The sequence below is a fragment of the Oryctolagus cuniculus genome, chromosome 9 (genome assembly GCF_964237555.1).
Source record: "Oryctolagus cuniculus chromosome 9, mOryCun1.1, whole genome shotgun sequence".
In the NCBI taxonomy this organism is placed as follows: domain Eukaryota; kingdom Metazoa; phylum Chordata; class Mammalia; order Lagomorpha; family Leporidae; genus Oryctolagus; species Oryctolagus cuniculus.
In genome coordinates, this window is record NC_091440.1 from 16,690,732 (window position 1) to 16,706,039 (window position 15,308).

At 39.3% G+C, this 15,308-nt stretch overlaps 1 protein-coding gene across 7 annotated transcripts in view; it reads left to right on the forward strand.

Moving 5' to 3' along the window:
* UGGT2 (UDP-glucose glycoprotein glucosyltransferase 2) overlaps positions 1-15,308 on the forward strand; it is a 249,271-nt gene that overhangs the window by 226,962 nt on the left and 7,001 nt on the right. For all 7 annotated transcript variants that reach the window (XM_070048689.1, XM_070048688.1, XM_008260110.4 and 4 more), the window contains one exon: positions 11,294-11,410. Coding sequence is in view for 5 of the 7 variants with exons in the window: in XM_008260110.4 (XP_008258332.2) it covers positions 11,294-11,410 (117 nt within the window). In the remaining 2 variants the exon portion in view is untranslated. The remainder of the gene's footprint in view (positions 1-11,293; positions 11,411-15,308) is intronic.

Sequence of the window (15,308 nt, forward strand, 5' to 3'; positions counted from 1 at the left end):
AAATAAAAGGTATATAGACTGAAAAGAATAAATAAAGCTGTTTGTTTGCAAAAGGCAGTGACCATCCATGTAGAAAATCCAGAAGAACCCACCACAAAAAACTCTGTGGGATAGTAAGGCTTACAGCATGATTGAAGGATATAGGGTTGATATACAAAAGTCAATCATTTTCTTATAAGAAGTATATTAATCAATTTTCATTACTATAATACCTTAGACAAACTACTTAGGAAAGAAAAAGAGACCCATAGTTTTGAAGGTTCAGTCTAAGGATTCGTCAAGTCCAGTTCATTCAGCCTCTGGTAATAGCATTCTTGCTAACAGAGTCCAGAGTCAGCAAAGCATATCACATGACAAGAAGAATCATATGTGTCTATGCTTATCTGTGTGGTCCCTTATAAAGCCAACAGTATGTAATCATAGGGACCCCACAGTAATGACCCAGTCCAATCCAGTCACTTGTCAAAGGCCACACCTCCAAACACCAACACCATAATTGGATTGTTTCTACCCACTTAGCATCATTAACATAATACTTACAGGCCCAAAACTTTTTAAAAATAAATTTATTAATGAAAGCACATATTTTATATATTTCATGGAAACAAAACTAAGAAGGTAAATATAATTTCCTCATTCACTCAGCCCTCCCTCCTACCTTCTTTTTTTTCTTTAATTTTGCAGTAATTTCAGTTGACTATAATTACAAGTTTAATGAACTACTAGCGTAATATTCATAAGTAAAAGTAGAAAGACCATGTTCCACAGGAGTATAAACAAGGGCTAAAAGCAATAATCAAATCATAAGATGTCAGTTTCATCCTTATTTTTTTGTATTCTTTATTAATTACCACATTTCAAAGAAAACATGCTATTTTTCTTTTTGGGGACTGGCTTATACACTAAGCATAATGGTCTCAAGTTGCATCCGTTTTTTTTTTGTTTTTATTTAATGAATACAAATTTCAAACATACAACTTTTAGAGATACAGTGTTTCTTCCCATTCCCTCCCTCCCACCCCCTCTCCCATCCTACCTCCTACTCCCTCTCTCATTCCATTTTCCACTAAGATTCATTTTTAATTGATTTTATATACAGAATACCAACTCTACTCTAAGTATAGAGTTCAACTATTTGCACCCACACAGACACACAAAGTATAAAATACAGCTTGAAGACAAGTTTTACTGTTAATTCTCATAGTACACCACATTAAGGACAGAGGTCAAACATGGGGAGCAAGTGCACAGTGACTCCTGTTGTTGATTTAACAACTGACACTCTTATTTATGATGTTAGTGATCACCTGAGGCTCTTGACATGAACTGCCAAGGCTATGTTAGCCTTTTGAGTCCACAAAATCTGTTGGTTTATAGACAGTGCCATATGCAAAGTGGAAGTTCTCTCTTCCCTTCAGAGAAAAGCACCTCCTTCTTTGATGGCCCCTTCTTTCCACTGAGGTTACACTCACAGAGATCTTTCATGCAGAACCATTTTTGCCACTATGTCTTGGCTTTCCATGCCTGAAATGCTCTTATGGCAATTTCAGTCAGATCCAAATGCCTTAGGGGCTGATTCGAAGATTAGAGTGCTGTTTAGGGCGCTTGTCATTCAATGAGTCTGTTGTGTGGACTGCTTCCCATGTTGGAACTTTCTCTCCTTTGTAATTCTATCTATTGTTATTACCAGGCACTTGGTATTATTTATGTGATCCATTTGACTTATGGTCCTATCCATATGATCAATTCCATACTTAATAAGATCACTTTATCACGTAAGATGGGATAAGTGCCACCCAGCAAAATGAGATTTGGAATCCCATGGCAAGTTTTTAGCTTCACTCTTAGAGATAAGTCTGTGGGAATGTGTGCTGATCTGTACAGATCCTCCCTCTTTCATTCCCACTCTTATTTTTATCCAGTTGCATCAATTTTGTTGCAAAAGAGAGGGTTTCATTCCTTTTCTGGCTAAGTAGTATTCCATAGAGTATACATAGCATATTTTCTTTATCAAGTCATCAGCTGATGGATATCTGATTGATTCCATATCTTAGCTATTATGAATTGAGCTGCAATGAACATGGGGGTACAGATAACTTTCATATGCTGATTTTATTTCATTTAGATAAATTCCCAGGAATGGAATGGTTGGTCATATAGTAGGTCTACATTCAGATTTCTGAGGAATCTCCAAACTGTCTTCTATAATGATTGTACTAGTCTCTATTTGCACAAATATTATATTAGGGTACCTTTTCCCCCACATCCTCATCAACATGATTTGTTGATTTTTGGTGGAGAGCTGTTCTAACTGGGGTAACATGAAACCTCATTGTGGTTTTCATTTTCATTATTCTGATTAGTGATTCTGGGCATCCTTTTATGTGTCTGTTGGTCATTTGTGTCTGTTGGCCATTTCATCTGATCTTTTGAAAAGTGCCTTATTATGTCCTTTGCCCATTTCTTAACTGGATTGTTTCTTTTGTTGTAGAATTTCTTGAGTTTTTTATAAATCTTGCATATTAATCCTTTATCAAATGGATAGTGAAGGTTGGCGCTGCAGCTCAATAGGCTAATTCTCCGCCTGTGGCACTGGCATACCAGGTTCTAGTCCCGGTCAGGGTGCCGGATTCTGTCCCGGTTGCCCCTCTTCCAGGCCAGCTCTCTGCTATGGCCTGGGAGTGCAGTGGAAGATTGCCCAAGTGCTTGGGCCCTGCACTCACATGGGAGACCAGGAGAAGCACCTGGCTCCTGGCTTCGGATCAGTGCAATGCGCCGGCTGCAGCGCACCGCCATGGTGGCCATTGGAGGGTGAACCAACGGCAAAGGAAGACCTTTCTCTCTCTCTCTCTCTCTCTCTCTCTCTCTCTTTCTCTCTCACTGTCCACTCTGCCTGTCAAAAAAAAATGTAAAAAAAAAAAATGGATAGCGAATATTTTCTCCCATTATGTCAGTTGCCTCCTCACTCTGTTGAGTGTTTCCTTTGCAATGCAGAAGCTTCTTAGCTTGATATAATCCATTTGTCAATTTTAGCTGTTACTGCCTGTGCTTCTCGGGTCTTTTCCAAGAAGTCTTTGCCAATGCCAGAATGTCTTAGAGTTTTGCCAATGTTTTCTTCTAGGAAATTTATGGTGTCAGGTCATAGATTTAGATCTTGATCCATTGTGAGTTGATTTTGGTGTAAGGTATAAGGTAGGAGGTCTTGTTTCATACTTCTGTACACAATGATCCAGTTTTCCCAACATCATGTTGAAGACTATCCTTTAGATATTGGGAGTGATTTTAGCTCATTTATCAAAGATTAGTTGGCTGTAGATTTGTGGATTAATTTCTGGAGTTTATAATCTATTCCATTGGTCTACATGTATATTTTTGTGCCGGGACTAAGCTGTTTTGATGATAACTGACCTGTAGTATGTCCTGAAATCTGGTATTTTGTGATGCCTCTAGCTTTATTTTGTTGTTTAAGATTGCTTTAGCTACTCGGGGTCTCTTGTGTTTCCATATGAATTTCAGCATCATTTTTTTTCTAGAACTGAGAAGAATGCACTTGATATCTTGATTGACTCTATAAATTGTTTCAGTAATACGGACTTTTTGATGATACTAATTCTTTGAATGCATGAACATAAACATTTTTCCTTTTTTGTCATCTTCTGTTTCTTTAATGTTTTTTAATTTTCATTACAGACATCTTTCACATCCTTAGTTAAATTTATTTCAAGGTATTCAAATTTTTATAGGTATTGTGAATGGGACTGATCCTTCAAGTTTTTTCTCAGCCATTGTATTATTTTTATATAAAAAGGCTATTGATTTTTGTGTGTTGATTTTATAGCCTGCAACTTTACTGATCTCTCTTGTGAGTTCCAGTTCTCTCTGAGTGGAGTCATTTGGTTTCCTCTATGTAGGATCATATCATCTGGAAACAGGGATAATGTGACTTCCTCCCTTCCAACTTGTATTCCTTTGATTTCTTTTTCTTGCCTGAAGTTGGTTAAAACTTCCAGAACTGTATTGAATAGCAACTGTGAAAGCGGGCATCCTTGTCTGGAACTGGATCTCAGTGGAAATGCTTTCAACTTTATCCCGTTCAATATGCTGTTGGCTGTGGTTTTGTCATATATTGCCTTATTACTGTTAAAATACATTTCTTCTATCTCCAATTGCTTAAAGTTTTTATCATGAAAGGATGTTGTATTTTATCAGATGCTTCTCAGCATCTGTTGAGACAGTCTTGTTGTCATATTGTTTTTATTCATCAGTTAATGTGATATATCACATTGATCTGTGTATGTATGCTGAAACATTTCTGCATACCAGAGATAAATCCCATGTCATCCAGGTGGATGATCTTTCTGATGTGTTGCTGTACTCAATTATCTAGAATCTTATTGAGATCTTTACATCTGTGTTCATCAGGAATATCAGACTATAGTTCTCTTTCTTTTTTGTTATCTTTTTTGAGTTTTGAAAATAAGGTGATACTGGCCTGATAGAAGGACTTTGTGAGGATTCCTTTCCTTTCTATTGTTTTTGAGTAGTTTAATAATTAAGTGATGTAATTAGGTAATTTTATTTCACTGAATAACTTGTCTAAGTAATTCTGCTTTTCCACTCATTCAGAAATGCCTAAGACACATATATTTTGTCATTTGATGGTAACCCATCGATCCTGAACAGTTTTTATATGTTTTTTTTCTTCTTCTCTTTTTTTGTGGCCTGAGATTTTTTCTAAAGCTTTGTCTCTAGCTCAGACATTCTCTCTTCTGCTTCACTGAATCTGGTGTTCACGCCTTCCACTGTATTTTTAATTTGACATCTTGAATTCTTCATTTCTAATATTTCAGTTTGATTTTTCTTCAGCATTTCTGTCTCTCATGGCAGAATTTCTCATCCATATCATTCACAGATTTATTTCAGTTTGCTTCTCTGTTTTTGAGTAATCTTACAATCATTCTTTTGAGTTTCTTTTCAGGCATTTCATGAGTGTCCTCATCCTCACAGTCTAGTACTGAAGTATTATTGTGTTCCTTTTAGAAAGTCATATTGTCTTTCTTTGTTCATGTTTCTTGTATTACTACATTCACATTTGTGCATCTGGAGAAACACTTGCTGATATTTCCTCTGAAGTCCTTGTTCTTAGAAATATGCCTCTGGGAGTAGTGGGATGCCCATACCTTCAGGGGATATCCAGAGGCATATGCTAGGTAGGACCAGGGAGCTCTGGCCAGAATTTGTGGTTGAGGCAAAAGTCCACAGTAACACCCAAATTATGCAAGGTAGCTCACCTTTGTCGTCAGTAGGGGAGAGATGATTCCCTGGCTGGTGTAACTGATCACTGTCTATGCCTTCTCTGTGCCAACATGAACCTCTCTGTGCTGGAACCCCTACTAACTGAGGTGCATGAACCACACGAAGAATCTGTATTCCATAGTGTGAGTGTGGATCCCTCCACAATGTCCATTCCTGGCACTCAGGAAATTCTGAGCTTCTGGAGTCAGGCTCAGTAATTGCCCAAAAACCCAGCCACACCCTGCACCCTATTTCCAGCCTATCGCATAGTCACAGGCTGCAGGGAATCCATTCTGTGCCCTGTAAGCCTCCCTGTCCAAAGAGAGAGCTGCCTCATCCCTGAGTCTAGCACTTTGGTGGGAGGAGGGAAGTGGAGGTACCCTGCCCCCACCAACTCTCCAGACTAGACTCCACTGGCCTCATTCTGTGAAGACAGCCCTCAGCCACTAGTTACCCTCGTTGGGTTACCCACCATTCTCAGTGAGGCTGGCACCCTGTCTGCCACCTTGTCTACCCAGGCTCAACATCAGTGGGGACCATGGATTTCTCCCTCTGTCAACATCCACCAGAAGCATGTGGCCTGCTGCAGTCTCTACTCACCTTATTCTGAGAAGATGACACTTCTCCCACTGGTCACTGGGCAGCTTATTGTGGGGAGGGGAAGAAAGCAATGTGGCCTCTGTTCATAGTTAAGTAGGCACCCTGCTCCCTGCCAGTTTGCCTGGACTCAAAATCAGCAGGGACCATGAGTCTCTTCCCCAGGTAAGATCACCAATGAAACACGGGCTTCTGCACACTCCTCTCACTGCATTCTGGGAAGATGGCCTCTAGCATCTCTGCCAGCCACTAGCTTCAGGAGTTGCTGGTGGTGTCCCACAAGATGCTGTGTGTCTGTACAATCTTTCCATATACTTTTCACTGAAAACTTGTCACCAACTATCTTCCAGGAATCCAGACTTTCCCCTGTTCTTCTGATATGTTCCTGGTATAAAAATCAGTGTACTTTTCTCTATTCAGTCATCTTGGAATCACTGAGGTCCAAACCTTTAACCTGTGGACTCTTCGGGAGTGTTCAACCTCCAAACCATTGCATAGGCATACTTGAAAAGGCTTGTGGAAAATGGAATTAAAAGATAAGTTTGGATATAAAATTTTTTTTGAAATCCATGCATATGAATGATCTTCAAAACAATCAAAGAAAATGCATATTATGGAAAACTATGCATAGATTTTTCAAGTTTCTTGAACCAAAATGAACTGATCTTTTTTTTTTTTTTAGATTTATTTATTTTATTTATTTATTTTTTTGACAGGCAGAGTGGACAGTGAGAAAGAGAGACAGAGAGAAAGGTCTTCCTTTGCTGTTCACCCTCCAATGGCTGCCGCGGCCGGCGCGCTGCAGCCGGCGCACCGCGCTGATCCGATGGCAGGAGCCAGGTGCTTCTCCTGGTCTCCCATGGGGTGCAGGGCCCAAGCACTTGGGCCATCCTCCACTGCACTCCCTGGCCACAGCAGAGAGCTGGCCTGGAAGAGGGGCAACCAGGACAGAATCTGGCGCCCCGACCAAGACTAGAACCAGGTGTACCAGCGCCACAAGGCAGAGGATTAGCCTAGTGAGCCGCAGCGCCGGCTCATGAACTGATCTTTTAATTCTGTTTTTCCACAAACTTTTTAAAGTGCCTTCATATACCAGCAATGAACAAGAAGAATTTAAAATTAAAAACCCAGTACCATTTACATTAACATCCCCCAAAATATTTAGGTCTAAACCTAGCCAAATATGTGCAATGTCTATATGAGGAAAATTATAATCTGATGAAAGGAATCCCAGAATAACCAACCACATGAAAAGATATTCCATGTTCATGGACAGGCTGACTCACTGCTATCAAGATGTCCTTTTTACTTACTTTACAACCCAAAATTCAATGGAAATCTAAAGCAGATTGTTTTGTGTTAACCAACTGATTGTAAAGTTCACATGGGAAAGGAAATGACTCAGAATAGCCAACTTAATATTGAAGAGTAATATTACCAGACTTTGAAGTCTTACTGTAAAGCAGTGGTAATCAAGGCAAAGTGGTATTGACAAACAGATCCATGGAACAGAGAGCTGACACATGTACATTTAATCAAGTCATGTTTGATAGAGGAGCAAAGACAATAGTAGTGGAGTCAAAATGTTCTTTCAAGGCCGGCGCTGCGGCTCACTAGGCTAATCCTCTGCCTTGTGGCGCCGGCACACTGGGTTCTAGTCCCGCTTGGGGCGCCGGACTGTCCCGGTTGCCCCTCTCCAGGCCAGCTCTCTGCTGTGGCCAGGGAGTGCAGCGGAGGATGGCCCAAGTGCTTGGGCCCTGCACCCCATGGGAGACCAGGATAAGTACCTGGCTCCTACCATCAGATAAGCGCAGTGCGCTGGCCGCAGCGCTCTGGCCTCGGCGGCCATTGGAGGGTGAACCAACGGCAAAGGAAGACCTTTCTCTCTCTCTCTCTCTCTCTCTCTCACTCTCACTCTCACTGTCCACTCTGCCTGTCAAAAAATTTTTTAAAAAAATTGTTCTTTCAACAAATAGTGCTTGTACAAATAGAAATTCCATATAGAAAAATAAATGTAAATACAGCCTTAAAACCTTCAGCTAGAAGACAGGGAAAATTGTCTCTGATTCATGAAACTCAGAATTGCTGGTGAAACACACACATCTCATGCTAAGTTCTTTCATTTTAGCTTCACGATCATGAATCTTAAGGGGAACATTGATTCTTACAGATAAATTTGTTTATGACTTGATTCTGTTCTCACACATTCTTGGGTGCTTATTTCACACATTCCCCCCTTACACTTTCCCCTAATTCCTATATAACCAAATATCTACTTTTTTCCTCTATCAGTTTATCTAGTCTTTACATACCCCATAAATGATATCATACATTATGAGGTCTTTTGTGTCTGGCTTCTTTCATTTAGCACAGTATTTTCAGGGCCCATCCATATTGTAACATGTATCAGTACTTCAGTTTTTTTATATACAAATATCCATTGTATAGACCCAGCATTTCATTTATCTACTCATCACGTAATGAATATTTGGGTTGTTTCCCAACTTTCTAGCTACTATGAATAATGGAGCTATAAACATTTGTGTACAAATTTGGTTTGGACATGTGTTGTCAGTTCTCTTAGGTCATGGATAACTAACTTATTTTAAAATTGTTTTTAATTATGTGAAAGAGAGATAAAGATAAAAAGAGATCTTCCATCTGTTGATTTACTCTCCAAAATCTTGCAACAGCTTGGGGTAGGCCAGACTGAAACCAGGAGCCCAGAACTCAAATCTCATGAGTGGCAGGAACTTAGGTACTTGAGATATCATCTGCGATTTCTGAGGGTGTACATTGTCCAGAACCTGGAATCAGAAATGGAGCCAGGATGCAAACCCAGGCACTGAAGTATAGGGCATACTTAAGCACTGAACCAAACACCTACCCCGTGTTTAATTTCTTGAAGACCCACTAAACTGTTTTCCAAAGGCAACATGTTATATTATGTTCCAACCAGGTGTATTTGATGGCTCTAATTTCTCCATATCTTTTCTTACTGTTATTATTGCCCATCTTTTGTATTATATACATTCTAGTAGATGTTAAGTGGTTTCTCATGATGGTTTTGAGTTGCAGTTCTTAATGGTCAGTGACACTGCATCCTTCTATATGTTTATTGGTCATTTATATAATCTTCTTTGCAAAAACGTCTATTTAAATCCTTTGACCACTTTTTAAATTGGTTATCTTTTTGTTACTGTGTTGCAAGTTCTTTATATATTCTAGGCACTAATCTTGTCAGATAAATGATTTGCAAGTATTTTTCTCCCATTACATTGGTTGTCTTTTTGATTTCTTGATTGTGTCCTGTAATGCATAAAAGTTTGATGCTATCCAATTTGTTATTTTTGTTGTTGTTATTGTTGCTTTGGTTTTATATCCATGAAATTATTTCCCAATTGAAAGTCACAAAAAAGTTGGGCCCCTGCCTCACATGATGTACAAAAATTAACTCAAAATAGATCAAAATCTAGTAAGGATTAGACCCATAAAACTCGTAGAAGAGGAATAATGAGATTTTAATCAAATCCTGTTGATTGGAGATACTATGGAATTAAAGGATATTGATATCTGAGTATTCAATTAAGTGAGCTGAAAATTGAATTTGTCAGAGAGGAGACCATGAAATGGAAATTCTAGAAGACTTGGTCTAGGATAGGACTTATGTGAGTAAGTGACTCAAATAAGATGGTATACCACGTTTTTTAAGAAAGTATTCCAAGGAACTAAGAGTATCAGAAGGAATAGTTTCTATTATGTAATCACCATTTTTAGAGCAGTGCTTATACCAAAAAAAAAAAAAAAAAAAAAAAAGCAGATAGTACTTAGATTTCCATATTTCCAGAATATATATTCTGTTTCATTGATCCATTTGTGTAATCTTTTGCCAGTACTACATTGTCTTGATTACTGTAACAGTTATGGTAAGACTTTAAGTCTGTTTGAGTCAGTTCTGAGACTTTATTTCTCTTCAGTATTGACAAATCAGTCTTTTTCCTTTCATATAAATTGTAAGCTCAATTGGTGGTCAGTATCCACAAAAATAACTTGATAGGACTTGGATTTGAGATGGTATTGAATTCATAGATAGCACTGGGGAAGACTGACATCTTTACAAATAATGAATCTTCCTAACCATAAATATGGAATAAATCTTCATTTATATCTGTCACCTTGGATTTCTTTCATCAGAATGTTAGTTTTCCACAGAGGAATATACTTTTTTGAATTTGTATCAAATTATTTGTTTTTTAGTGCTAATGTAAATGATTTTTTAAATTTCAAATTCCAATTATTTATTGCAGATATACAGAAAAGCAGCTAACTTTTGTCTATTAATCTTGGATTTTATCACCTTGCTACAATTGCATATTGTTTCCAGGAGTTTTTCCTCATTGATTCTTAGGATACTCTGCGTAAACAGTCCTGTTATTTGCAAATGATGATTGTTTTATTTCTTACTTCCAACCTATGTATCTTTTGTTTACTTATTTTATTGCTAGGACTGGAAGCCTGAACTTCCAGCATGATGTTTAATGGGAATGTTGAGGATCCCTGAAGCTATGACTCAGAGCTTACATAGGACAGCTAATGCAGTCACCCTGCAGGCCCTCTGGGCGAGAGTATGCCCTTTGCTTGGAATGCAAATAGATGTTCTGTGGGGAGAGGAAGGGAAGGGTAACCCCTCCAATATAAGCAGTTTTAGGTGGGGACACAGGTCTTTAAATCTCTCCACAGGACTAACATAGGCTCATTTTCAAGTCAGCATCTTTTAACCCAAATGTCAGCAGTGTTTTCTTTCTTTTTTTCTTTTTTTTACAGGCAGAGTTAGACAGTGAGAGAGAGAAACAGAGAGAAAGGTCTTCCTTCCATTGGTTCACCCCCTAAATGGCTGCTACAGCCGGCGCACTGTGCCGATCCAAAACCAGGAGCCAGGTGCTTCCTCCTGGTCTCCCATGCGGGTACAGGGCCCAGCAGTGTTTTCATGGAAATCCTTGAACACTGAGGAATGTGAAAATATTCATGGAGCATTGTTTCCAACAGGGAGATGAAAGATGACCTCAGACTCCACAGATTGTACTGGTGACTGAGGCAGATAAAGATAGTGAGGCTGTCACTGGGGTCGGGAAGAGGGTGGGTATTAAGTGATGGGTTTCTGGGCTTCCCTGTTCATCCCTGAGGCTAGCAGTGAAGTCTAAGGGTGATGCAGATGTGGTACCAATACATGGGTTCATTTAGGACATGAGCTGATTGAATCATGTTGAGCATCTAAAGCTTAAAATGCAGACCTACCTCAGATCTGCATTTTTATGACCCATTTACAATTTTAATATCTTCAACTTTTCCCTCTCCAACTCTAGTATCTATCCTTTTATGTGTAAATCCTTCTTTTCTATAGGATCTTCCCAATAACATGATTTACCAAGTTGCCATTAAATCTCTTCCTCAAGACTGGCTGTGGTGTGAAACTTGGTGTGATGATGAATCCAAACAAAGAGCCAAAACAATTGATTTGGTGAGTGCCTATGATCTCGTTTGTATATAAGCATATAGGGAAATGTACAAATAGAAATATATTCTGTGGGTTGGTTGGTTGGTTTTTGAGACAGAGAATGAGACAGATGGATCCCAGATGCCCACAGCAGCCAGGCTGAGCCAGCGCTGAGGTGGGAAATTTGATCCAGACCCCCACATGTATGGCAGAAATCCAACTGTTTGAGTCATCATCACAGCTTCTGAGGGTCTGCATTACCAGGAAGCTGGAGTCAGGAGCTGGTATTGGAAATGGAACCCACACTTTCCAGTAGGGAATATGGGCGTCATAACCAGCATCATAATCACTAGGCAAATACCCACTCCTATTTTCTGTTTTACAAATGGAATAACATGCATACTACCTCATTTTTCCTAATGCTCAGTCTATTACATATTTACATAGCTATCAAGTAGAGTGCTGTATCAGGGGGCCCCTGAGGCCACCCTCATATTTGATAATTTGCTAAGATTTGTGTAATACAAAATAGAGCTGTATTCATGGTTGTAGTTTATTATAATGAAAGAATTCAAAGAAAGTCAGCAAAGAGAAAAGGTACATGGGATAAATAGAAAACCTGATGCAAAATCCCATGAGTCATCTCTGTGTGAATCACATAGGACAGGCTTAATTCCTCAAGCAATCAGACATCCCACAATATGTGGGAAATATTACCTTTCAAGAGGGCATGTTATAAACCCAGTAGCAAAAGCTTGTATTGGGTCTGTTCACCATATAAGCACCCTCTGCCTAGCACATACCAAAATCCTGAAGCCCAGAGAGTGAGGTGTTTAGCATTAACCATAATGTTTGCCCAAACAGCAAGGCACACTCTTACCAGGGAATGGTCGGAACCCTCCTCAAGCCTAAGTTCCCACAGGCCAGCCAAGGACTAGCCTTACATGTAGGCTTCTCTCAACACAACAGTCTCAGGCTGCTGTTAAACTCTTCCTGCACAGAGTCTTGAAAGAAACACCATGAGCTGGCCAAAAGTGTTCATAGATTAAGTTATCTTAGTATCTTCAGTTTTTTCCTCTTGACAATATCTTTCCCAAAAGATATGTTTTGGATAATTTAAGTAGATAAAATTATCTATTTTTCTTCCTTATTTTTCAGAAATTATTTTTCTTAGATTTTCATTTTAAGCAATTAAATTATGCCATTATTTGTCTCCTAAATATAAATACTTCAAGCTAATTTATTGTACAGCCATCTAGAACTTATAGTTCAGTATATTATCTTTAATAACAAAATAATAAAGTTCTTTTTCTGACTATTGTTTTTTATGTGCTGACTTAAGTATAGAATAATTATAAGCTCTTCACTGAAGAATAAACTATCAAAATGTTAGAATTTGTATAATTTTGATTAAAATAAGGAGGCAGGACAATGAAATATAGGGGAATTACCCAGATATAAAAATCCAACTTCCTGCTAATGCAGATATGAAAATAGCAGTGATGGTTCAAGTACTTGAATCCATGCCTCCCATGTGGGAGAACAGAATTGAGTTGCTGGTTCCTAACAAAAGGCTGGCCTAGCCCCAGACATTTCAGGCACTTGGGAAGTGAATTAACAGTTGGGGGAGAGCTGGCTCACTACATGTGCCCTAATAAATTTTAAAAAGTAGCATCAGGTGTTGGTACAGGAGTTAAAGACATCATTTGGCATTGCCCACATCCCATGTGAGAGTGCCTGTGTTCGAATACTGGCTCAGCTTCCAATTCCAACTTCCTGCTAATGTGCACCCTGGGAGGCAGCTGATGATGGCTCAAGTGCTTGGGTCTCTGCTACCCATGTTGGAGACCTGGATTGAGGTCCGGACTTCTGGCTTTGGCCTTGCCCCGCCTTGGCTGCTTGTGGGTATTTGGGGAATGAACAAGAGGATGGAAGATTTCTCTTTGTGTCTCTCTCTTTTTGTAAGTCTGCCTTTCAAGTAAAATGAAAATAAATTTTTTTACAAAAGATTTATTTTACTTGAAGGGCAGAATTGCAGAGAGAGGGAAACACACACACACACACACATACAGAGAAAAAGAGAGAGAGAGATTGGGAGAGCTCTTCCATCCTCTTGTTCATTCCCCAGATTGCCATAATGTCCAGGGCTGGGCCAGGCCGGGGCCAGGAGCCGGGAGCTTCATCCAGGTCTCTCACGAGGGTGGCAGGGCCCAAGCACTTGGGTCGTTTTCCATTGTTTTTCCCAAGCCATTATCAGGGAGCTGGATCAGAAGTGGAGTAGTTGGGACGAAAACTGGCACCCATATGGGATGCTGGTACCACAGGTGGCAGCTTTTTCCACTTTGTCATAATGCTTGCCTGAAAATAAATTTTAAAATAAATAAAGTTTATTTATTATATATAAAAAAAAAAAGTAGCATCAAACATGTTGCAGTAGAATCATAAGTGAAAGAATGTAATGGAAATAAAAATAATCAGGGTCCAGTGGGTTAAGATGCTACCTGCAATGGCATCCAATATTGGAACCCTGGTTCGAGTCCCAGGAGCTTCTGATCAAGCTCCTGCTAATGCACTTGGGAAAACAGCAGCACTTGGGCCCATGCCACCTACAGAACAGACCCAGGTGGAGCTCCTAGCTTCTGCTTGGGCTCCTACTTGTTGTGACCATTTGGAGAGTGAACCAGCAAATGGAAAATATTTATCTCTGTCTTTCCCTCTCTTGATCCATTGCTTTGCCTTTCAAGATAAACAAATTTTTAAAAAAGTAAAGAAATGGCATTGAGAGTGGACTAAAGGAATTTCATAAGGAAAATTCAAGAATATTTCTGAATATAACTATTGAGATGTTATTAAATTTGTGTTTTGACAAATAAAGTTGTGTCACATAGTGGTAAGATTGGTCTCCTGGATAGTTTGTATTTAGATTAACATTAGCTACTGTAACAGACTCCAGAATTCCATGTAGCACACTTAAGTAGCTATTAGAAACCTAATACCCAGAATTTTTACAGGGGCTTGGTAACTATCCAGCTCCAGATGAGTCTAAATGATGATAGGACCCAGAGATGAAGGAGCCACAGGTTAGATGGATACAGTTAGGTGGGCACAGGCCCCTTGCTTGGTGATTCTGGAACCTCTTTCCATACACCTGTGGGGTCCATCATCATCTGGATCTGTTCCTTCCCGTACAGCAGCCACTTGCTACATGTGGCTGTAAAGCCTTAAAATACTGCTATCCTGGGTGAGGTGTGCTATAAAGTATAAAATACACCCTAAGTTTTGAAGACTGAGTACAGTTTTTTAAATGTAAAAATATAGCATAACTAATTTTTATATTGATTACATGTTGACTAATAACCTTTTATATATTAAAGTTATCTCACCTATCCTTTTTACCATTTTATTTGTAGCTACTAGAAAATATTAAATTACATAGTTTCATTTTTTAAATGTTTAAATTATTTGAAAGGTGGAAAGAGATATTGCATCTACTGGTTCACTCCATTAAAGCCACCAGTAGCTGTGGCTAGACCAAGCTGAAGCCAAAAGTCTGGAACTCAATCCAAGTCTCCCAGCTAGGTGGCAGAGACCCAAGGACCTGAGCCATCACTTGATGCCTCCCAGGATAGCATTATCAGGAAGCTGGAGTCTTAAGTGGAGCCAGGACTCCACCACCCAGTCACTTTAATATGGAATGCAGGTGTCCAAGGAGCATCTTAACTGCTGGGCCATATTCCCTCACCTCTTTTATAGTTTTATAGAAAAAGGCTTGGCTCCTTGGTGGGAATTGGTCATATGGCCTTATCTAAATGTGCAGAAGCTGAGAAAGGTCTTTCCTACGTGGACAGCTACTTCTGCATAGATCTTGGTGTTCAGAATAAGCATTCCTCTCTCAAAAACACTTAAAAATGAGGGAATGTTA